The sequence below is a fragment of the Cynocephalus volans genome, chromosome 3 (genome assembly GCF_027409185.1).
Source record: "Cynocephalus volans isolate mCynVol1 chromosome 3, mCynVol1.pri, whole genome shotgun sequence".
Lineage (NCBI taxonomy): Eukaryota > Metazoa > Chordata > Mammalia > Dermoptera > Cynocephalidae > Cynocephalus > Cynocephalus volans.
The window spans coordinates 99,761,252-99,786,334 of record NC_084462.1 but is presented as its reverse complement, the minus strand read 5'-3'; the positions used below and the strand labels follow the sequence as shown (position 1 = coordinate 99,786,334).

General features: G+C 40.8%; 1 protein-coding gene across 9 annotated transcripts in view; it reads right to left on the bottom strand.

Annotated features, from left to right (window-relative positions):
- The window catches only part of MEIS2 (Meis homeobox 2), a 198,204-nt gene extending 174,565 nt beyond the window's left edge, over positions 1–23,639 (bottom strand). For 4 of the 9 annotated variants that reach the window (XM_063089003.1, XM_063089004.1, XM_063089005.1 and 1 more), the window contains exons 1-7: positions 23,628–23,639; positions 22,131–22,363; positions 20,477–20,618; positions 19,710–19,760; positions 18,718–18,768; positions 17,740–17,889; positions 7,801–7,915 (exon numbers count right to left, since the gene is read on the bottom strand). In XM_063089003.1, the coding sequence (XP_062945073.1) occupies positions 7,801–7,915; positions 17,740–17,889; positions 18,718–18,768; positions 19,710–19,760; positions 20,477–20,618; positions 22,131–22,363; positions 23,628–23,639 (754 nt within the window). Of the gene's footprint in view, positions 1–7,800; positions 7,916–17,739; positions 17,890–18,717; positions 18,769–19,709; positions 19,761–20,476; positions 20,619–22,130; positions 22,364–23,081; positions 23,091–23,627 lie in introns of those variants that run through there. The other 5 variants (XM_063089006.1, XM_063089008.1, XM_063089009.1 and 2 more) reach the window with 4 other exon arrangements.
- Positions 23,640–25,083: the final 1,444 nt, after the last annotated feature.

Sequence of the window (25,083 nt, the reverse complement as noted above, 5' to 3'; positions counted from 1 at the left end):
TGCCATATAGCAGGGATACTGAAAGGTTCACTTTCATTTTAATGGGGAGCTAGATTTCAGCGAAACCTCATAGTTTCTTTCTTGCTGGTCATTAGAAAGGTACAGAATCATTCAAGACTACCAAGGGATAAATTTGGTAGATAAAAATGGCTTATATTATTGTCTGCTATGACACAAAAATATTTTTAAAGGCCAAATTAAAAACAACTGTCAACATGTGAAGATGAACAAAAAGTTATTCTCCCACTACTCCCCTCATTCCTTATAAAAACAAAAAGAATTTCAAGAAATTCTCTGAGGGTAGAAAAAGGAAAGAAAGAAGGGAGAAAAATAACATGGCGGCATTGCAGACTATTCTTCCCGAGCAAAGTAAAGACAATGAAAGGAAAAATAGAACACGTGTATTACAATGTATAGCACCATAAGGCAGTGTTTGATGCTCTGGAGGGCTTCAACAAGTACCGTTCAGCCAAAAATCAATTGAAAAATCAGCATGATAACAGAGCATGAGTTGCCCTGTAATAGCCTTAAGACCCCCAAGGCTATGAGAGCCCCTTTCATCTGCCACACTGCACTGACTCTGGGGGAACCTCACTTCCCTTCCCTGAGTCCTGTGCCCGTCTGTATTTCTTACCTACTGCTTTACTTTCCCTTAGAAAGTACGGCTGATAAGGACTGATGATGTTTTAATGTCATTTAAATTTTTTTTTTCTTTTCTGCTTTATTTGTTATCTTTTCTTGACATTTGCACTCAAATTTATCCTATAATATCAGTCTGTTTCCATAATATTAAATGGCTGGCCATAATCTCTGAATAACCTAATGAGCAGTAGTCTTGTACTTTGAGTGCTTTAACTAACATACATTAAATTGCCCTTTAATAAAATTACAGTTCAGCCTTATGCAAATGTGACATGTAAGCAAATCCCAGAATTGTTATAAATATACATGTATGTTTCTTTCCAAGATTTCATCTCAATATTTCTTCAATCACTTCCTCACAATGTCTGGTTTGTTCAATTTATATTTCTACTTGGCATTTGGTACAAACCCCCAAAGATAAGATACATCTGTCCCTTAGTCACAAATCTTGGCATTTTTACCTTAACACAATCGTGAAATGATTGGTTGAAATTACCTTGCTTATTAACAGGATTTCCTCATAATAAAACACTTTATTTCCAAACTTTCCAATTTGACATGAGATGTACCAACTCAGTAGTGACATATCAAAGCTTAAGGAGGACATATAAACACACTGATCCGTATGAGGGAAGGAAAAGCTAATTGGAAGTCAGCTTCCCTGTGATTATCAGCTTGTTTATGGGGAGGGAGGACTCTTCTGAATGGCACTGTAAATTCATCCCTGATTATAGCATTAAAACTGGATCTCATTTCCACAAGCTCCCTAAAGCCCCCTACCCAATCCATTTTGTTTAGTTATAAAGGGTTGTGCACTGTTTTTGGAGAATGACAGTTTTTCATGCTTTGATTTTCTCCAGTTTCAAGAAAAATTAATCAGTTGCACAAGTCAGTTGTCAGATTTTACTTCCCTCATGGCAGAAAGCACACATATCCATTGTCTGCTATAAGAATAAATTTTAGTAATTTTTCCCCACGTCAATATGAATATTAGACTGACCCAATTAATATGAAATGCTTCTATGCTGCTGGAACAGACAGTGCTACAGAAAGAGCCATTTGCACAACCTGTTCATGATTACGGGCCATAAGGACACAAAGATGGCACACACATTTGTGGACCATCTGAATTCTTATAGGGAGAGGGGAGGGGGGAGGGGGAGCAGCATGACGTTAGCTTGACTGTCGTGGGTCATGTTTTTTAATCCAGAGTATTGGACATGTAACACAGCAACAAGAGCTGATCATTTTGTTTAATCACCTTTTGGATCTTTGCCAGATGGTCTCTATTGAGAGCGCTGCAAACAGAGAGAGATGAACTGCATCTAACACGCCACCAGAGCTTTCCCGTAAATGTCGGAGAACTGATTCCAACAAGAATTTAGTCTCAGAGCAGAAAGGGATACATTTAAAAACTATGTGCATTAACTATACTTTTCCCCATAGAATCCTCACTTGGCATGAATAATTTACCCACTCTTATGCTAATGGGATCATGAAAGTATCCCTCGTCTTTAGTGCAGCTATTCTCAGCTTTCAGTAATTACCCCACCCAGTGAAAATAACATGGCTTCTGCATTGAACGGCTGACTCGTACCTGACAATTAGAAAGATCATGGCTGACAAGGAAGGGTCCAGAACTGGACAGAGAAACACTTGTAGCCCAAGGAAGAGTACAGCCATAACGTAACACTGACCGTGGCTGTGAGTGCACGGGGGTGGGAAGCAGGAAGAAAGGTAAAAAGAAAAATTCTCCATTGTCAAGCTTTTCTTTTTTGACTAATTATCAAGATTTTAGTTAAATAAAAATACGGTCCTCTTCTAAGTTTGAAAGACATACATGACTAGATTAGTTCTGAAGAAAAAGAAAATAAGCAATATCTAAGAAAAAGAAATATATTTATCGTTAAAGCACATCTGCAGTAAGTATTTATTTCATCCGAATTTTAAAAAATCTAAATAGTGGAAAATCCTCTGCATTTTGCTATTTGGAGGGAAAAAGGAATTAATTTTTAAAAAAAGAAAGAAAAAGAAAAGAAAGAAAAACAAAAAAGAAAACTCATTTTCGACCTCTGTCCACAAAACTCCATGTTAGGTAGTTCACTGTGTAAAAATTATCAGGCTAAAACATCTGGGAAAGAAAGCTATGAAACAGCAGGGAACGTGGCTGGTTTATTGTTTATCTTTTGTTTATGAGGCAGTATTCAAGTTTAATTACTACTCTAAATTAAACTCTAACTGGCATCAGGAGACATCCCTTTACATGACTAAGTTTAAAAAAATCTAGAAATCACAACTCTGGGTTTTTCAAATACGTTGATACATATAGGAAGAAATTACTCAAAATTAACAGCAATTATAGAAAGCTTTTAAGCATTTATGGGCACCATTACATGCTCCTAGAGCATTTATTTATTAGAAGAGTTTAATTTTATTTCTAATGGTTACTACTCTAAAAAGTCCTAAGAAAATCAACAGAAATTATTTGAATGTTTGCTGATGATTAAAAGATGGTATTTTTTTTTAATTGGGGGAGGAAAAAATGTAACATAAATATTCCATATACAACAGCATCTTCTATGGCAATGTTCAATTATCAATAATAGTCTCAGAGAATTTTTTGATACAATTAGGAGGACAGGAAGAAAATGAAATGTCATTGAATTTATCATAACAGTAAGTGACCAGTTTCAGATGAACTTAGCTCTAGGAAAAATAAAAGTTAAAAGCAACTAGCAAAAGATTATGCCAGATGGCATCTGTCATATTGTATTTAGGGTTATTTTAAAGAGATTGCCGCCACTATGAAAACATTCCATTGACAGAGTTTTCTTAGACTGAATAAGAAATCCCAGTAGTACATATTCAGGACCTACACTAAGTGAGCTTGAGGTTTTCTGCCCCTCTTTTAAACACATAACTGGATTTTTTTGGGGGGGGGAGTACTATTTTATAACTATAACATGCATTATAAAAACAAAAGCATAATAACATTTTAGACACTTGCTTACCTATAAACACATATTCACTACTAAGGAGATATTTGTAGATTTCAACACTGTGATTGCTAAAGAACTGTATAATAAATAAATAAATATCTAGCTATGAAATTCTAGCCTCATTGCCTGGATGATAGATGGGGACATCAATGGGCTTGGTAGGTGGCAGAGTTGAGGGCAACTATGCTGGTTTGTACATCCTTGTGTCCTCAAAGATTAGAGATACATAGATGTTAGAATGCTAATGCATTTAGGTTAAACTAGGTCTGGCAACAGTATAGTTAACGTGCGTGTAGTGTGCAGTGTGAGCTCAGCAGTTACTGGGCCAACTGTCTCGGTATTTCTGGGAATCCTGCCTATTCACAGTGCAGGGATTGTTCAATTGCTGCAAAATGTACAAAATGAATTTTACAAAAATGAATTGTAAGGAAGGCCCCATTACAACGATTTTACAGCAAAGATGTCAACATCAATTTTTCTTTCATGCATAGCTAATGATTAAAACAGCATATTCCATTTGCCTAAGACAATTTATTTCATATTGGCACATCAAAATATTGAAATACAAAGTTATCTTTACTCTACCCTTTTTATTCATTGCTGCTGAACCCATACCATTGTTCAAACCAGGAAAAATAAAACAAACTTGGCACGAAATACTTAAAACAAAGGCTCATCAATATTCTCCAATTTGTCAACATCTCAATTACAGCACTGGAAAAAAATGTAAATTTCATGTGCTCTAAACACTGAGGGGTCTATTCTCTTGCCAATTCACATGCGTAACTCCCATCAGCGTTAATGGGAGTTACACAAACCCATCAATAATAATAATACTTTGTACATATATTGTGCCTTTCATCTAAGGCTCTCAAAGTGCTCTAGGAAGAGGGGGCTGTTTCCTAGGCTTTACTCTGGCAAAATACACGATGAAATACAAAGCAGCTTTTGACTCAGCAGGTACAGAATTAGGGACCTCCAGCCTTATTAGCAAGCCCTGTTTTGCTGATAGGAAGCCACACACAAGAGGGTCAGTTATTTCCCCAGAGTCCCAAGTTTGCACCCAAATTCTATCCTTGAAAAACCAGATTTCCTTCCTCATTCTAATGTGACTAACAAGACAAACTCCCTCCCTTTGGCTGCTTTTAGCAAGAGAAATCAGAGTGAATGAAAAGTCTGGTTCATATTTATATAGTTTACTGCTAAACATGTGCTGTTTGAAAGATACAGCAAAGTCAGGTTTTACATTTTACCAAGTTTATTTCTTATGATATTTTAAAAATTTGATTTTTTTTTTCTTTTCGATCTGTTGCACAAACACTAAGGAGGAAAAGATGAACTTTCACCTGTATAACTGTAGCTCTTTTACTATCAGGTCATAAAATGAGGTATTTTTAGGTTCCAAAGTAAAGATTTGTATAAATCATTACAGTAAAAATATTCACAAAAACTATAAAGCAACATAAATGCATGTATTGTTTTATAGCATATGGCTATTAAAGTTTAATTTAAAATGTGTATGAAAACACTGTATTTAGTACAATTCATCCCTATTTTTTCTGTTTATAATAATTTGCTTTGAAACTGAATCATTTTACAGTTTTCCATATGCCTATTGTGCTAATAAATTCTGAATAAGCAAGAAAACTCTTTTCTAAACTACAAATTTGGTTTTCAATGAAATATTATAATACATTTAATACTAAGAACATAAATTTCCCTCCCAGGTTTTCCATTATACATCAACCCTAAGATTTAACCTAGGATAAGCATATGTGATTTCAGTCAATATCTCTGTTGACTTTGCCCTGCAGCAGATAATTAATCTTTTCCACTGAAAGCTACTGTGGACAGTTCAGTGGGACAAAATATCAAAATACCTTGAAAACATGTTTAAAAGACTAATATCGGCATGAGTAGGGCAAAATACGCTCAAGTCTGGCCTTGAAAATTTGGAGTCTGCTGTAAAAAAGCAGAATAGCCTTACACGTATTTTTTAACTACTGATGCGGTAAGCCTGGTAGGAAATTCTCCGTGCCCAAACATTGTCCATTTTATAGGAATCATAACTTTTTTTTTCTCTCAAGATTTAATACACCAGAGTGACTGACTTCCTAGTACTCATACTCAAGCTACCATGTCCATTATTTAATCCCATAAAGATATGATTAAAGGAAGAAAATCCTACAGGGATCACATCCTTCAACATCGGGTAAGTGGGTGCAGCTATCCACAGCACAGAGGTTTGTGTGCATTGTTTCTGCCCAGCGTATCAGTCTCAGAGCTCTTCTCTTTCCTCACCAAAAACCAACAAATGAAACAAAAAACAAAATGATAAAAGTCCATGCTTTGCCCATTCCCACAACTATTCCCTGCTCCCCACCCCGGGGTCTTCTTTCTCCCCCCTTCTCTTCTCTCTGGCCCTTTCTTGCTGTCTCCCTTGCCATAACTCAACTAACCCAACAGAACCAGTCAGTTTTAAATTTCAGTTGGGACCTTGGTGACCTGTTAATGAATCTACAGAGAGGAGAAAAACTCACAGTGTTGAGTTATGCCTGGTGTTGCTAGCTGACTTGGAGTCAGAAATGCTTGAAGCGTTAACATAATTGCAAGAATGTGAAAAATGAAGCGCTGGGCTCCTGAGCAAAGTGAAAGGTCAAAGCGAGCCTCACACACAAGAAGTCTCTGGAAGATAGCCTCATTAGACCATTAAGTCTGCATCACTTTTCCCCTCTTTTGTACAATGTTTAGTTTTGTTTTTATTAACAGATACATTTGGTCCTCTGCGTCGCTGCAATTTGGGGCGGTGGGGAGGACGGTGTCACAGAAAGCTCTCCAGATTTAACCACACGAGAAGTCCATCCCACGACATATACCCACAATTAAGTCCATTGCACTGTAGATCCATTGAATCTATGTACATGCTACCTTCAAAATGCCTTATAGTTTAGTTTTCTTTTATGTGCAATCTAATTGGTCTAGTAAAAACAGTATACAAAACCTAATTAGATAGAATTGACAAGTTCTTCTACTGATTCACCATCTGACAGTATTTACCTCTGTGTCAGATGCAACTTGCTTAAACCTAGATTCTAATTTGGACCCATTCACAAGTGAATGGCATCCTAGAAAGGTCACTTTTCTGGACTCATCTAGAACTCCAGGAATCCAAAATCCCTGGCCAGAAACTTGGAGGAGGGAAAGCACCCACCCTCCATCAACCATCCCCTTTTAAATGGCATCTGTAACTACAGCTCAAGCTGTTAAACTGTCCTCTACTTGGAAGACTGTCTAATGCTTAAATATTGTGGCCATAAACACAGTCATAATAGAGATAAAATAGACCTAGGAGATCAGACATCATCTAATGTAAAATATTAAAAAGTAAAATCTATACACATTGCTGGCCCACATTCAATAATGCATCTTCCTTTAAATTATCATTTTAGCCGTAGAAGAGTCATCCCTACCAATATATAATTGTTCTCTGTACAAAAGGTGAGTTTTAAATGGTAAAATTTATTCTAAATTGCACTAGGCTTCCCTGTCATCTGCAGTTGACAACCCCCTTGTCCTCTGATTATTCTAATTTTTAGGATTTGTGACAAAAGTCACCATGTCAGCTGAATGGAAATGGGGACAAATAATCTAAGAATTTCAAAATCCATTTTTCCAAGATAAGATTCCATATAAAATTCCCGCAGTATTTCCAGAAGTAATAAGAACAGATTTTTGCATTTTATGTGCTTTAGAGGCATAATTGCTTCATTATAGAAAACTTTACCAGTTGATATTACAAGCTAAATATCCTGTTTATAGTATAATTCAAACACTGTATCACAGCAGTAAAGGAGCTCTGTCATTCCATTTACTTACACACACAGAAGTAAAGTGTAGATAACCAAATTTGTAAAAGAATTGGCAGAACTAATCAATTGTTATTGTAATGTCTACTTAAAGATTAGACAGCTCACTTTGATTTTTTTTTTCGAAGAAGCAAAGTTAAGAAGAGGAAATACTGTCTCCCTAAACATCAGCTGATTATACTCTCTAACCTGCCACTTTCCTGTTTACACGAAGGCAGATGTACTAATATCATAAAATACCAGAGTTATTTATTTGTGCCTACTTTGCACAAGGAAAATGCCTGAACTTTTACCTTGCTCACTGCTGTTGTCTCCGCTCTGGGAAGCATGGCCCCCACTCGAGGGCCCCGGGGTGCCTGCTGAGTGGGTTGAGGTTGCATCATCATGGTCTCGCCAAGATGAAGGGTTCTGATGTCAGGATGCCAAGGAATTTTTCCACAGTTACCATTTCAGCCGTAGATGAGGAACCAAAAGGAAAGGTTCAGAGAGAGACAAAAATTGTATGCATATTAGTATTTGCAGAACTAGGCATACATACATACCATGTTACAGTGTGTTGTCTTTTCAGCAATAGGTGCAAAAAAAGAAGAAATGATGTCCTGGAACTTGATGCGGTGATAGTTACATCGGTGTGTACATTTGTTAAAACTAATTTAAGTATTCACTTTAAATGGGTACATTTTATTATACACAAATTTAAACCTCAATCGTTAATTTTTGAAGTAAGAAAAAAAAGATTACCTAAAAATGTAAAAGTCATTTTACTCTTGCTATCTGAAATGGGGCACAATCTTCCAAGATAAAGGTCCCAATGCTCTTGGTTACTAAATACTTCAGAAGATTAACATCTACAAAATTCAAAGACTCTTAAAAATCACAGGCTCATGAATGTATGGGACAGCCCTTCACATCAAATGCATTGCCCTAAAATAGCCTGAACAAACTCTCAAAATTATCATCGACAGATGTAAATATATTAATCATTGCATCAATACCTAATAAATTATTGATTTGTGCTAAAGCTTGTAGAAACAACAATTTAAAAAATGAAACAAATATGAACTACTAGCTATCTAGTAAGCTAAACAGGACTTTCCCTTGAACTTCATGGAAGCTTTAAGATCACAGAGCAGTTCTTTTTCCTGGAAGAACTACTTGTTTCAAAGAACATGCAAGAAAACTGAGAGTCAGAGATCATGCTACTTTGCTAAGTATATTCTTCTCCTGTTCCTCCTCCCCTTTCCTGATCATTCCCAATACCCTGCTGTTGCTTAAAGGAAAACAGGAATTCTAATGTACAGGAAGGACTTTATCAGCACCACATGAAGGCAGGCAAGGGATGGAATTTCCTCTGGCAGAAACGGAGAATAGGAGCAGCACATGAAACAGACCAGCCTTAAAGCCAGAGCTGTACACTTGTCACCTGTATGTGATAACTTCTACTAAGCCCACAGACCTACAAGCAAGTAAATTAATTGTTTGGGGGGCTGGGGAAAGGTGACAAATTTTTTTAAAACATCAGTCTCTCAAAGTACACCACTGCTTGTTACTAGAATTGGTAAATAAAGATTCAGACAGATCCATATGTGTATCAGCAACATGCAAACCTCTTGACCATCTGAAAGTAATCTTGCTATTTTGCCAATATATAAAGTTCATCAAGAAAAAACATCACTGTCATTTTTCTCAACATTGACTCTACAATGTACATGTAGCTCACAACATGTTACCAAAATAAAATGAGAAGCCAAGGTAAGACGAAATAGGGAAATATTCTTATTTGGAACACAACAAAAACTTATTTTTTCCCCTACAGATCTGCTATAAACTGACTGTAAATTAATATTTGGATTTTGATAAATGATGAAATAACCCAGACCTCTATGGATTAATAACATCTATATCAAATAATGCTACCGGCACTGCCATCAGGCAAGCAACTGATTCTAAGTGAAAACCCTCAGCAGAAATTTCGTGACTATAAATACAGCACTGGCATAGATCTCTAAAATAAAGATATGTTTGAGAAAGTAGATTAGGGAATGAAATTGGGTAGAATAAAAACCAAGGTTCTCTGCTGCCTGTATTAAGACAAAGTCATGCCTCTGAGCTCTCTTTTTATCTAAGTTAGAAACCACTCCAATAGTTTCAAGCTAAAGGCAAACAGAATACAGGGGCTCTTCAAGCTTTGCAGTCTCTTGGTGTCAGCTGTTTGCTGGATGGTAATCAGATAAAAAGCTAGAACTACAGGAAAAAAAAGAAACAATAGCATGGCATGAGTTTAGTCCTGCAACAACACAGGATAGAGCCTTCTTTCAGAAAACCCAGAAACTGCAACACATTCACCTAAGCTAAACTTTTCAATGTACACAGCAAGTGATGTCAATTTTATGCACTGCAGGCTTTTTATTAAGCTGGCTGCTATACAAGCTCCTTACCCCTCAGGAAAATTATAATAATTAACCACTAACACCTCAACTATGTTTTAAGGCAAATGTCATCCAAGAGCTATTACACAATAGTTCAAATGGGGCTGGAGCCAGTCTTTCTGTTTAGGTACTGTAGTGGTTTGAAGGGATAACTCAGAAGGACTTCCTGCAACTGCAAACACTAGTTTGTCTCTATCTGTCAAACCTGTGCTGTATTTTAAAAGTCAGGACTCATTAATTTATAATTTAGTGTATTTCTCCCAATAGTTTTCTGGAGGAGTTTTCTAAAGTAAAGGGGTGAAATAGAAGCCACAGAAGCAAATATTACTTTAAGAGCACCCTGATTCCTCCAAATAAGTTGGGTCTTTGGTTTTCAGCTCAGTCTCCAAATTTACTCAAGTTCACTATCTAACCTATCATTCCCTCACCTCTTGCCTGTTCTCTCCCTCACCCCTCAAAAATCCTCTCCTAAAAAAGTATTGTAAGATATTTATGTCCGTAGAGTGTCTCAGTCATTATGGTCTAGTTTGAGAGAATGACACAAACTAAGCATTATCAAATGATATTTACCTAATTTTAAAGAAGGAAGAACAAATCCCTGTGTGGTTTCAGGCTGAGAAGTTACCCCAAAGTTGTCCGTATTCAGCCACACATGATGATGTGATCATATACAAAGACAAATATTGATATTCTGGTCAATAAAAAATAGGTCCTCCTTAGTCATAAAAAAATAATAACTTACATGGGGAGACAAAACATAACCTATTACCCATAACACTGTTTTTCTTCTTAGATTGAAATATTTGTATCACAACTCCTTTCTTCTTTTTTCCCCCCTAGTAGCTTCGAAGTTTACATCCTTCAAGAATAGCTGCCTGGATTTCTGCCAAATTATATACAGAAGTTTAGTGAATCCTGAAACCAAAGTGGCATACAAAAGCATGTAAAAATATATGACATGTAAAAAAATTTTTTTTTTTTAAATAGAGAAATGTTCTGTGTGCACGTGTGTGCGTGAGGACTCAGGTATATGCATTCCACAATATATATGCTGTTTTCCAGCCAAAAGTATGATGAAGACACCCAAGGGCAAGGAATGAACATGTTTCTATTCCCAGTAGCTTTAATAATTGGGAGTCAAATACAGTACTCTTCTTGCTTTTACGTAATTACATTAAAGAGCAGTGTTACCAGGAGAAAAGCAGTGAATACTGAGTGGGGCACAATAGACGGAGATGGAAAATAGATACAAGAAGCTAGGTCTCCAGGGGCAGTATTTTCTATTTGCTGGGCTACAGACTCACAGCTGATAATGCAAGTTGTAATTAATATAAAAGCAGGAGACAATATGGGCAGAGCTTGTAGTAGCGGGGCCACAGGAGAGCGCTCTGCTGCTCCCCTCTGTTTCTCATTTACACACAGCTCTCCCTAGAAAACCCAGTTCTGCCAGTGTTTTCTCCCTTGAAAGTTAAAAAAAAAAAAAAAAGATTGATTTAGCACTATCACTGAATTTTGCTAAATCTAGAAAAGAGCATAGAGAGGACAGGAGTCTCTGGGCATAAGAAGCAAATCATATCTTTGCACCTCTTTTGTTGAGGGTGAAGATATGGTGGAATTGTAACATTTTAAACCATTATGGCATGAAGGTCAAGAATTTGAACCCCAGGACCTGCCAGCCGAGCCCCCCAAAAAGAAAACATTATGGCATTTCTGTGAGGGACCTGCCTATAGGATAATACTTAATAAATCTTGGTGAAGTGGCGGTATTTCCCTGGTTAGATAACTCCACACAGCATATTATTCTTCCATGAGGTCAATGAGGTAAAACATGTAAGCATTTCTAAATAAATACAAAACAGAGCAGGGAAGTAAAATATATTAGGCTTTAAGGAGAAAAAAAAAAAAGAAGAAGAAGCCATACCACATACATGTTCTATCTAAAATAATCTGAAACTGATTTTAGACCCTAAATGAAAAGATGATTTAATGGATGTGGTGTAGGAGAGAAAATATTAGATTGGAATTAAGACTCTAGGGTGCCACCTCTAACTGATCATGTGACCCTAACCAAGTGATGCACTTCATTTCTCTGGGACTCATTTTCTTTATCTTTTTAATATTAAGAAGCCAGACAAAATAATCTTTAAGGTCACTTCTACTTCTTATTTCTATTACTATTTTTTTAGCCAGTCAAATTTAGCAGGCGGGGATTGTATACCAACTTTAGTGACACCAGTGTTAATAAGTGCTGATAACCCACTACCATCAGACCAGTACTATTAAAAAATACTTTCAAAATAGGCATTAGATTTTCTAGAACCTACATAACTACATAATATCAAGGGAAAAATTATATATGAACTTGGAAAATACAATAAAGTAATTCAGGGTATGTGCTCACATGTAGAAAGTAATAGTAGACATATATAAGGATATTTTAATCAGCAAATGAAGCATGCAAAACAACTTTGACTTAATATATTTAAATAATATAGGGATGATACACTTGTATCAATACACATAATTAATATTAAGTTACTTATTTCCTATGACTTTATGATGTTTTAACTCCTAATTAACATAATGCAAAAATTATTTTTTTAATAAGATAAGAACTTCAACCCTAGGGTATTCAAGTCTACAAAACTTAAAAATATTAATTGTATGGTTTGAACAAATGTTGGAATTTCAACTTCACTATTCTGAAGTTGGCATTAGAACTTAGGAGACCTATGTGTCCTTTTGGAACCTGGGACTCAATCTTTAAAAATGGAAATAGAGCTCAGGTCTTTCCCTCATCTCCCACTTCCCTCCCTCTAATAAGCTTTGGGAATTAATATGTGAGTAACTCATATGGAAGTGGCAAATGATTTCTTCATTTAATGAAGCAACTTTTAGAGAAGACAGAAATGTCATGTGTTGTTGGTGTAAGGCCACGTTATAAAATGCTATGGGTAATGGGTTATATTTTGTCTGTCAGCATTGGGATATTTCATAGCACACTCGGTATGAAAAAAAAAGAAGGAAAGAAAGAAAATGAATTCAAAAAATACCAAATTTTTTTATCTGACAGTAAATATCTATGTGGTTGTCAAGTGCACATTTGTTTAATTTCATCTTATCACAGTTATGCTGAAAACATATTCCAACTACACAACCTAAATGATTTAAGTAGTATAATTATTCTCTATGGGAAATTAACGGGAAAACTATCAACCACCAAAAAGTACGCAGCAGCAGCAACAACAACGCAACCCTGCCCGCAGACCTGTCTCCTTGAGTTGGTAGACAGAGCTCAGAGGTAGAAATTTACCAGAATGGGTCCCCAGAGGCTTTGGATAACACACTACAAAATCTAATCTTACACTAAAACACAAGAAACTATCAGATAAAATAAATCACTCATATTATTAATATTATTATCAAATCTCATTAATTCCCCCTTGATCTTCTATAGACCAACCACTTATACCTATCCCTCTCCTCACTGTCACTCCCTTCTAATTTTTCAGGTAGTGATAGAATTTATCCATAGGCCATTGCCTGTATTCTGTCAGGAACAAGGTTCTGGAGATTCTCCCCTCTGACTTACATAGCCCATTTTTAAAAACCGTGTAGACACAAGTAAACTCGGCATATTCAGAGATGCAAAGGAAAACATCAGCATATCTTCATTTAAATTACAGCTTTCAACATAGAAATTAAAATAATTTTTCTTTTATTAGTGATATTATCAGAGCCAGTCAATTTTAAGACACCTGCTATTAACTAACAGTTAACAGACATAATTATATTTTTTTCCTCTACTTAATTATTTCAAAGAAAATAAAATGTAGCTTTCTATGACCATTAACTAGAAATAACAACAAAATTTTATAACTGTATGCACTTCAAGCAGAGAGCTCAGAGAATATATTTCAAACAAATATATTTCATTTATCTAAACTTAATCTAAAGATATGCAATTTTTATGTGTAAATACGAAATCTCGTACATTGGTCTGTACTAGATCTAAAGACTTGATCTAAAATTATATAAAATAGATAATGTAGATATCACTTATTATTCAGAAAGAGTACAGACTTGAAAAAAGCACGATTACTTCATAACAGTTTTTGAGTTGAGACTTTTTTATAAAAAAAAATTGCTCTCTTGACATGTTTATTTTAAACATGATAAATTTGAATGTCTGGGAAACTTAATATGAACTGCAGCTGGAAAACAGAGTTTTATTTCCTTTGACTATCATATATTTTTTTCCCCTAATATTCCAAAGAATACTGTAACAGCTATTTTCTCCCTGTAACTATTATTCCTGTGTTATAGTAAGAGTATAAGACACAATATGTTATAATATTCAAAATATAAGCATTCATTATGAATTTACTAACCACAACAAAATAGTAGCCAATGTTGCACATTTTATTTTTCTATTTGATTCCAGACTTTCTCTTATCATTATGTTCATAATATTTAAGTATTAAAATGAACAAATTCAGGATCCTCACTGAATGTAAGGAATGGAAGGTCAAACTGTTATGGTTGCATTCTTTTAATGCATTTCTCTTACATCACATTATTTATATAACATTACAGAATGTGAAATTAGCATATTGTACTAAGTAACAGTATATAAAATTCATTCTTAAAAGTCTTCCAATAATACTTGCTTTGAAGATATTTATATCCATTACTTTTATTCATTTATATTTTCCAATCCTTTAATAAGAAAACCGAAAGCTATATCGGTCCCCAATATTTTGCTCCTGTTGATTCTCTGCTTCCCACTACACAAAATTACACACTTATTCTGTCTTTTCTCTTTTTCACTCTCTCTCCTTTCCCACTCCTTCCTTAAACACATCACATGCACGTGCACGCACGCGCGCACAAACACACACACACACACACAATGTTGCTTGATACCACTTAATAAGGATAGAGGTGTATGTGTTTTGGGGGTGTCAAACATCTGTCACAAACTGTCACCTCCATGAGAGAAACCTTGGCACACAACAAATTAAACTACACTTCTTTTTTAGCTGTCATTATTCATAGCCAATAAGTTGAAATGCTCTCAGCATTTCATGTGCAAATAAAACCATGAGGAAGCTCAGTAGATCAGAATAGTGGGCCAACAGATAAAACAGAGAAAACAACAAGCTGTCTGGGTCCTTCTGAAGTGGCTCATCATCACCCCTGCACCAGCGTTCACCAAATGAGAACCAGCCTGGGGCAATGTATTAAATATGCATATCAAAGCAAATGAAAAAATAAACCTGAAGATTCAAATTGGACACATTTACATGCTGAAAATGTCCTACGCAAACCACTTTTCAGGTAGTGGTTCTGGGGTGTTTTCACATTTTTGTGTCTGGGGGGTGAGAGACAGCAAGTTTGCAGAAGAAGCTGAGACGCATAAGAGGATTTGCTTAGTAGGGGGAGGCCTGGAAATGAATACAATCAATTCACCTACGACACAGAAGTCTCAAAAATGCTGAAAACTCTCCAAGGTTTTCTCTTGCATTGGGTATAAAATACAAATCTGTGGCAAACCTCTCCATTTTCCACTTGGTGTGCTGGTGGAACAAATTATTGCTTCCTTTCAAAACAAATAGCAGGGGGCTAAAGTAAAAATGTTATAGTTCAGATCTCTAGGAAATAAAAGACTTTAAATTATGATGCCCAATGATGTGGCAAGCCCTCATGGGTTCAAAATAAATCAGTTGTCATATTTACTTGATTGGGGGCCTGAGAGGGGAGCAACAAATGTTACAGTTGACTCTTTATCCAAAGACGATGATTGTTAAATTATTAAAGCACTATCCTCTTAGGTACAACTTCCTTCTTGAGAGTATATTTAAAAATTATAATAATTCCATAAATTGGCATTGTCTATCAGCCAATACTCCAGACAGCCTAGTTTATCTTATCTCTTCTAAGTAAACATCAGCATGCTCTAGCTCTGTACATCCACTGGAAAAACAATTGCCAAGAAACTGTTCTAGAAAACTGAGTAGTCAGGACCCCTAGAAATCTCATGAGAAGAGCTACTGGCTGCAGAGAACCGTGAACCTCTCATTCTACAAGCCATGTAAATAGATCCTTCTCCATTCCCCCAATAATGTAAGTGCATATGAATTTCCAAATAGGAAGCAATAAAAACAAACAAATAAAAAACAACAAAAATAAATATTTCTGAGGTAGTGACATGCCTCATAGACCACAACCACACACCGTAGAGCCGCGAATCAGCAAATAAACTTTCTATAGCTGCTTCTGCATCCTTTTGATTTCATTTAAAACACTCAATATACAAAAGAGCTCCCCCAAGTTTCCCCTACTGTGATGGAAAAAGGTAAGGGTAAATGTAGGTGCAGAAGCTTTCAACACTATAATATTTATTCTCTCTCAGAACTGGACTCCCAGACTGTGGTTTTCTTTCTTTTCTTTCTTTCTTTTTTTTTTTTTTTTTCTAACTTTTGTTCTTATGCTGGCTTCCCATACAGTGTGAAGGTTAATTATTAAAATCTATGAGTGCGTATTTTCAAAACTTTTGCTGTGGGGAGAGGAGAACCTCACAGGAGGTTTATTCTAAAGGCATCTCAATTCATTCCTTTTAATACCCAGGAATTGGGGGGGAGAGGGGTACAAAATGCCTTCAAGCCTCAATACCTGTTTAACTCACACAGGATGTTACATTAATATTTCAGCTACAAAGTTATCAGATTGCAGCCTATATCATTTAGGTTTTGAGTTCAACTGAAGTAATCTATAGACACCCGTCCCCCACCCCCAAGTTTGAGTTCCTATAAATAAACTGCCGTTCACACCCACTCTTTAACCTCACCACTCTTGCCTTTCTTACCAGCTGCAATCTTTCTCTTTGCTTCTTTTTCAAATTTTCAGTCTCACTACATATGCTTTTTTTTTTTTTTTTTTTGAGGCATCAGACTCACTAGATCAGATCCAAAATAGAATTAAAAACAGAGAGAATAGAAAGAAATCTCCTTTCCTGCCCTGACATACACAGTCATTCCTTACTATACTCTGCGTCTTCATTCACCAACTGTTAAAGTGTTAAAATTCAACCACTAACCTATGGTTACTCAATCATAATTCCCTTCAGCTTTCTGTATTACATTGTTAATAATTGGTTCATCAAGGTTACTGTCTTTTATTATGAAGATGCTCCGGGCACTTGGCAATAAGTCCATATTCTGACAATAAGTTTCTATAGAGCAAAAGCCCTGAGAATTGTAATGTGTTCATTCACTCCCTTTATTTCTAATGCAGTGCAAGATTGCCAATAATTCTCAGGACTGTCATCCCCCTGAGAGACTGGAAAATCAGTCTTCGCTCCCCAATTCTCTCTTTCAGTCTTCTCTCTCTCGCTCTAGTCCTGTCCAGCTAACTGTCTTGCCTCTTTCTATCCCTGATGTACTGCTTACGCAGAGTTGAGAAAGCAGAAAAGACAGCAGTCACCACACCAAACAGAATTTGCTAATATCCAAGTCACCAAATCCAGGAAACTTTACACAAATCTCTCCACCAACTCCCTGGTTTTTTGTTTTGGTTTTTTTGTTTTGTTTTGTTTTGTTTTTTTGTTTTGGCTCTCAACAAGAAAGGGGAATGAAGATGAAGGTTATGACAGAGGTAGTGAGAAAGTGAAAAAAAGACCCTAAAACAAACTAAACCATTTATAAAGAAAACTAAGTCCATGGAGCCAGATGTTACAACAAGTTTAAAAAAAAATGCTTTGTCCAGTGGCCTTAAAAGAATGCCGGAGTCTCGCATACTTACATGGTCAGCGAGATTTGTAGAGGAGCCTGAAAGTTCTTCGTGATCTGACTTGGAACTGCCATCTCTTTCATCAATGACAAGGTCAATGGGCATTTTTCCCTTCAAACAGCTAATGTACCGGTGGCAGAAGTTATCACACAGTTCGTGGACCTAGAAGGAGGTCATGGTGGAGGATTCAACTCATGTTGTTGTTGTTGTTGTGTTTCATTTTTAGAGAGGAAAAATATCAGGTTGCAAGGTTACATTTGGAAAGAACAACAGTGTGATGTCTTCCAAACTAACTCTAATTAAGGGGTGTAATAGTCGAAGGCGAGGAAACAATAGAGCAATTGTTGCAGCAGATATTATTCTCCAGAGACTTCCCTGAGCAACAAGTTACAATAGAGAGAGAGAAAGAAATAGGACTGGAAATAACTGGTTTTAGACTGGAATTCCAGAAAGGAAAATCTAATTTGATAATAATACCCAAACATTAGAACACTGAAACTGGACACAGCATTAACATTTGTGATTCAATAAACCGGGAGTTTTGTATGCTTCCAGGGGAAGGTGATTAAGTTGCAGGGCAATGTAAAGACAACTCAGTGAGGATGAATCTCTCTGCCTGTACCTAATGCAAACTATGGGCCGAGAGTTAGCTGACTAATAGAGATGCAGCCAGGCTGAGTGTCCAGTAACACAAATGGCTTGCAGCATTTCAAAATAATCCTGAATGCCTGGGGAAAGAAAGGCAGGGGAGCGTGCGGGGGTGGGGGGGGTGGGGGTGGGGGGGGTGTACTTTAAAAGGCAGGGCTGCCCTGATTCACCCACCCTCTAAGCTCCTGGGTGGAAGAGCAATTTCAAGGCAAGACATGGTAACATGCTCAAAATCTCCAGGTGCTCAATCTCCCATACTGGAAGTGTGTTAAAAAAAAAATCCCAACCCAACTAGGAGAGGAGAGTGGCTAAATCAAACGGGGAGTGTTATTTCCTTCTTACCTTTTCTAACTCCAAAAGATGAAACCTTAGTACTTGTATTGCTTGTATCATCTGAAAGAAAAGTTTAGAGTATGGGCTTAAGGCTCTGTGACTACGAAACCCTGAATGGGGGTTGGTGAGGGAATTGGGTTCGGAAGACGAAACGGGCAGGTGGCCAGGCAAAACCCACACATCAAGAAATAGTCAGAAAAACCAAGTGATTACTGATCATCTCTGCCTCATTGGCCACGGGGTTGGAATCTAACTAAACCAAAGCCGAAGCATTAATATCTTTTCCCCTGATGTTCACTGTACTATTTGTAAGGACTGCCTTTCTATGGACAGGCCTTCTTTCTCCGACTGAGTCTTCGTTAACCGTCCCCTCCCTCGACCTCAGGCCGAAAAAGAAAAAAAAAAAGTCTCTTCTTTGGATAGAAAAAGCTTTTTAGAACAGCAAACCCAGCAAAATCCGTCCTCACTAAAGAAGGAAATACTCAAGATGAATGGTGAGGCAGAGCCTTTGAAAGCGGATTTAAGTACTTTTAATATTGAAATCGTGCAAATTAGCAAAAGAATCGCACCTAAAAGTGGCCTGCGCTGGCCTGCCCCTCACCCCCCCCAGCCCCCACCCCCAGCCCGCCCTCCGCGGAGCCAGCGGTTACTTCCTTCGGGTTAGCAGCCCGGGGCTCGGCCGCCTGCCCCGGCAAACAGAGGAAATAACTCACTTCTCAAAGCTTACTCCCGGGGCCGAGACCTGGGAGTCATCTCCTGCTAGCGCTGTCGGCGCCGCGTCCCCCGTTTCTGCCTCCCTGGGCTTCGCTCCCCCTGACGTCCCTCCCGCCCCTCACTCGCCATCCCCCCTTACGGGGACTCTAAGCTGTTCCCTTTCTCCCTGTCGCGTAGAACTCCAAACGAGGGCTCTGCTCGAACTCCTCGGAGCTCCAGGAAAAAGTGGGTGCTTCTAAATACAGGAGGGAGCCGAGGCTGGGGAAAAGCAAGAAACTGCGCCTTACCAAATTGTCCAGCTCTGGATTTGAGGAAAAAAGTGGCTTTTCGGCACGAACCTATAAGAAGCAGGGAAAGCCAGCATGAATTACCACCTCATTTAGAAGAAGAAAACCCCGTCAGTCACTGACTAAACAGGAGTGTGAGAGTGGGACAAGTGGAGGGGCAGTGGCGGAGAAGAGGAGAGCAGCTTTGGTAAAATACGTGAAACAAACTGGTGCCTTAAACTAGTGGGGTCGGCTGGAAGGAACCTGGGCCTTCTGATCCTGGCCCCGTTAAGGGGACCTGGTACCACTAAGCTGTGGCCGGGAACTCAGGGCCGTTCTCTGGGCCCGAGTAGCTCCTAATCCAGCAGTCCAAGAGGCTGTGGCTCTCCGCCCACCTCACCTCCGCGCCCAGTGCCAGCGCTCTGAGAGGCGCCCAGCTTCCTTGCCTCCCGGGCACTCCCGGGTCCCTTACAGCCCCTCTCCCCAATTCTTGTCCAAGTAGCTGCAGGCGGGGGAAAAGGCCAAGGCCCAGATTAGGAGCAGGTCAACTTTAATTCGAGGGTCGAGCCCCTGTATTCCTGACTGGGGGCTGAGGGGAAACAAACACCCATATTTATCTCCGCTTCCAATTCGCCTGCAGGCTCAGGGATGGGAGGAGGAGTAGAGTGCGGAGGGGCCAGACGAACAGATCGGGTGTCCCTGCCTTTTCCTCGTCTTTCAAGTAAAGCTCCGAGGAAAGGGGAGGAGGAGAGGGGCTGCGGGAGGGTGAGTGGGTCAAGAAGGTTGACCTGCTTGGCGAAGACCGCGATGTCCTCGTTGAAGGAGTCAGAGGAGCAGACGTCTCCGCCGGCCACTCCGGGTTCTCGGGGAGTGCAGGTCGCCAGCTCGCACTTCTCAAAGACCAAAGCTAACAGAGGAAACAACGGGTGCCTAACGGGCAGCGCCACGCAGAGACACACACACGGAGACGGGGTGCAGAGGGGAAGGAGCAAGAACTGTAATCAACAAGTTTGGAGGGTCTGGATTCCTTCTTTAATACAACAGGCACGCATCACACTTTACAACGCTTCCTCAGTCAGCCGAGCCTGGGCCAGAAACAGAAAGGAAAATCGGCCTGGCTCTTACCCTCAGTTCACAAGTCCCTTGGATCTGCTCAGAGAAGCCCCCGGCCACTTTAGTCCCCCTCAGTTGGAACATAATGATACATCTAAGAAGGTCGGGCACTCGGGAGCCCGCAGTTGATCCAGACCCACTCCCCACACTACGGAGGCCGCCGAACAAACTCCTGCGACCCAGTCCTGACCTCTCAAGAAAGCAACACTCTTTGAAATAAAAATAATAATTATTATTAGTTTAACTCCTCGTTTTAATGGGCATTTCAGACCAGGCCGAAGGCTTCACCTACATGCACACAGGAGTGACATTTCCTAAACGCAAGAGAGTGCTCTTCTAACCTCTCCACCCCCTTGCCTTATAAACCTGTTTGCTCTACTTCTAGTAAAGCCCGGTATGGGGGCCAAAATAATGAATGTTAAGCGCCGAAGAGCTTCCTTCCAAAGACCACACTTCTCCTAGCCTTGCCGCAGACAAAAATAAATAAATCGTGTTATAAAACTTGCAAGTGTGCGTGCGCGTATGCCCTTTGTGTTTCTCCCGGGCGGTTCAGCTATACACTTCAGGATGCTTGCGGCCTCTGGCTTTGGGCTCAGTTGCTGTTTACCCACTGTCTCCTCCCCTTGGCATCCCGCTGCCTTCCCCACCTACCCTCAGCCGGAAGAGCCCGTGTGGTACACGTTTGGGCCAGGCATCCCCACCCCTCCTCGAGTTCTCTCAGTGTATAAAATAATGTCCAGCCATCTCCTTTACTCCCCCTAAGAGCAGCTCTCTGCAGCAGCAGTCCCTTCCACCCCGCTGCACTTCAAGGTCTGCCCCCTTTATTTACAGAGAATTAAGAAGTGGGTGATTAGGACTTCCTGGCCGATAGAAGCAGTCCTGATCCCAGCTCAAGCTGCATTTAGTGACTCCCAGACCCTCGGTAGGAAACAGAAGAGAAAAAAAAAAAAAACAAAGTTGCTCCTCATCGGCAGGAAACTTTCCCCTTCGTCAAGGCCTCTGTTAAGGGGCCTGAAAAGCCCAGCCCTGCTCCTCTGGCCAGGAATTCTGTCCTTGGGGATAAGCCCCCTGGCAGGATTCTAAGAACTCAGTTACTCCGGACTGTGGGGTCCGTGGGAGTGGAGAAGACTACATCTCCCGGGGCTTTGACTCAAGGGGAAGAAGAGCAAGCCCCCCCCCCACTGTCCTTTCGAAAGGCAAGCTGGTCCCCCATGCAGAAGTGACTCCCCACTTACTCGTCCACCGCCCCCCCCACCCAGAGAGACAAACACACACTCTCATTCACACTCACACACAGTAAGCTGGGTGGGGGTGGGGGGGTCGGTTTACCCATAGATCGCGTCCTTGTCCCGCTTCAAGGCGTCGTTGACAGCGGATCCCATGCTGGCCGGCATGACATTGGGGTGCGGGGCGTGCGCGCCGTAGTGCTGCGTGGCGTGGAGCGGCGGCCCGTGGTTCAGGTGGTGAACCGGAGGGATTGGCCGCGGCGCGTGAGGGTCTCCGTACATGGAAGCGGGAACCCCTACTCCGTCCATCCCGCCGTAATGGGGCAGCTCATCGTACTGTCAGAACCCGGCAAGGGGGAGGGGACGGGCGCAGGAGGTGAGAGAGAACAGTGGAGAGCAGAGGTGGAAAGAGGAAAAAAAGAAGCAGGGAGAAGAGAGCGAACAGAGAAGTGGGAAAAGAAGAGAGAGGGTGAGAGAGGGAGAGTGAGAAAGACCAAGGGAAGAGAGAAGAGGGGGGAGGGGGAGGCAGAGAGAGAGAGAGAGAGAGAGAGAGAGAGTGAGAGAGAGAGAGAAGGAAAAATAAAAATAAAAACAAAGTCAGAGAGGAGAAAAGTACCGAGCACAAGCTGAACACACAGAAACCAAACCAGCCCAAACAACGGAGTTGAAAGTTGGGTTGGGGGGGGAAGGTTTTTAGATTTTAAAATGAAAAAGTATGAACCAAGAGCAGCGTTGAGTGAAGAGAGAGGAGGCGGTGAGGCCGGGGCTGTGAGGGGGCGCCGGCAGGCCCCGCTCCCGCCGGAGGCAGCAGAGCCGTAGCGAGCCAACGCAGGGAGAAGTAGAGTTAGTGTGAGGAGAAAGCCCCGGATCCCACCCCTAACCCCCCTTCGCCTCCTCCAGAGGATCCAATAAATCAAAAGGCGAAATGAAACAAAATAAAGAGAAGAAAAACGCTAATAATCAGGACGAGAACGCCGAGGACGAGGGAAGACTAAGGCCAGTGCTTCCCCGGGGGCAGGGAGCGGAGGGTGGGGGGGAATAACGTGAAAGTTACCAGAAACATTATTTAGCAGCGGATTCCCTGCGTCCTTGTCAATTTCAGAGACAAAACAAGAAGCCCAGGCTTAGTCTAGGCGGCGGCGCAGCGGCTGCGGCAGCGCGGCCCCGGCGGCGGCTCCTACGCAGCCCGCGCCCGCCCCGAGCCGCGGGAGCAGCGGCGGCAGCGGCGCAGCAGCGGCAGCAGGAGAACCGGGGGAATCGCGCTGCTGGGGTAAAAGCTGGAGCGAGGCGAAAGCGTGTAACGATTGCACACGCACACACACACACCACTCACACGCACTCGCCGCCCGCCCGCTCGCACAGCGCTGGGACACGCGCGCCCAGACACGCACACACGCACGCACACACACTCGCACACACGCAGAGGCACGGGGGGGAAAGAAGCCGATGAATAATTTTGCTGCTATTTTTTAAAATACTGGCCGCCATCATCAAGCAGCGAGCAGCAGCAGCAGCAGCGTTGAAGGGAGAGGAGGCATCGGGACAGGCCCCTCTTAGGAGAGGATTTATATCTAGGTAAGTGTTGGAGATTTAAACCTACCCTTTGCGCCATCAGTCTGCGCTCCAATAAACTCCTGGATGTGTCGTATATTTAATATCCCAGTCCGGATAAGAAAGTGATCTAGGCTGAAGATTCCTTTTTTTTTTTTTTTTTCCCCAAACCAAGGAGACTTCTCCCAGTTCTCCAATATGTTATTTTTAGGAAAAAAGAAAAAAGAAAAAAAGAAAAAAAGAAAAAAAAAGAAAAAGAAAAAAGCCCAGACAAGACAACGAAGAGTTTTTTTTTCTGTGATATTTCTTCTTTTTCTCTTTTTTTTTCCTCTTCTTCCTCCTCTCCTGATCTTCCTCCTCCTCCTCCACCTCCCCCCACCCCTCCTCCTTCTCTTCGGTCCTCCTTTCCCCCTCTTTCTCTTCTCTTCCCCTCAGTTGGAAAAAAAAAAAAAAAAGAAAGAAAAGAAAAAGAAGGAAAAGAAGAAAAAAATTGTCAAGCCCCCGAACTGAAGGTTACGAGCGGCCCGTCAGCAGCCCACATGTAACCGAACTGTCGTGTTTCATGGCTTTTTGCCACTCCAGCTGTCAATCAAAGCCCGGAATGTCAAGGTAGTGAATGAATGATGGTTGATGATGATGAAGAGGAGGAATCTTTCAGACCCGTTTTTTTTTTTTTTTCTTCCAGTAAAACTCCGCGAGGGGCTTCTGCTTCTTGAATCTTTTCCTCCCCCTCCCCCTCTTTTAGCGTTGCCCCCACGATATCTATAATACAATCCTCTCTCTTTAAAGTATTGTTCAAAGAAAGCAAGGAGAAAAATCAAGAAAAAAAATGAATAGTTTGCAAAAATTGGACTTCCTCCCCCCCTTTCCTGGTAGGTATTTTGTCTCTCCCTCTCTCTCTTTCTCGCTCGCTCGCTCGCTCTCACTCGCGCTCGCTCTCTCGCTCTCGCTCTCTCGCTCTCTTTCTCTCTCTGGGAGATGAGTGAGTGTCAGTAGGTGTTGGCAGGTTGGCGGCTGCCTGGCTTATAGAAGAGCCTCAGTTTGGCGGCGCGGGTCGGCGGCGGGAGAACGAAATGACGGAACCCGGAAGTCGTGGTGGCCATAGCCCGTCGTACGGCGGAGACACATCCCGGGAGTGGGGAGCGGGAGCGAGGAGGAGCGCGCCTCGCCGAGCCTCTGATATGCAGCGAGTGCGATCGGACGGCCCTGGCTGGGGGGGCGGGGGAGGTAGAGGGGCAGCAGGGGGAGGGGAGGCTAGAGCCGGGCGGACCCGAGCAAATCAGCGAGCCTGCTCCTCCGCGGGGATGGCGGGGGAAGAAGGGAGGAGGGGGGAGGAAGAGGAGAGAGAGAGAGAGAGAGAGAGAGAGAGAGAGTGTGTGTGTGTGTGTGTGTGTGTGTGTACGCGCGCGCGCTCCCGCACGACAGAGAAGAGAGGGAGAGAGAATGAGAGGGAGAGAAGAGGACAGGGAGAGCGCAGAGAGGAAAACTGCAGAAAACCACAGGGA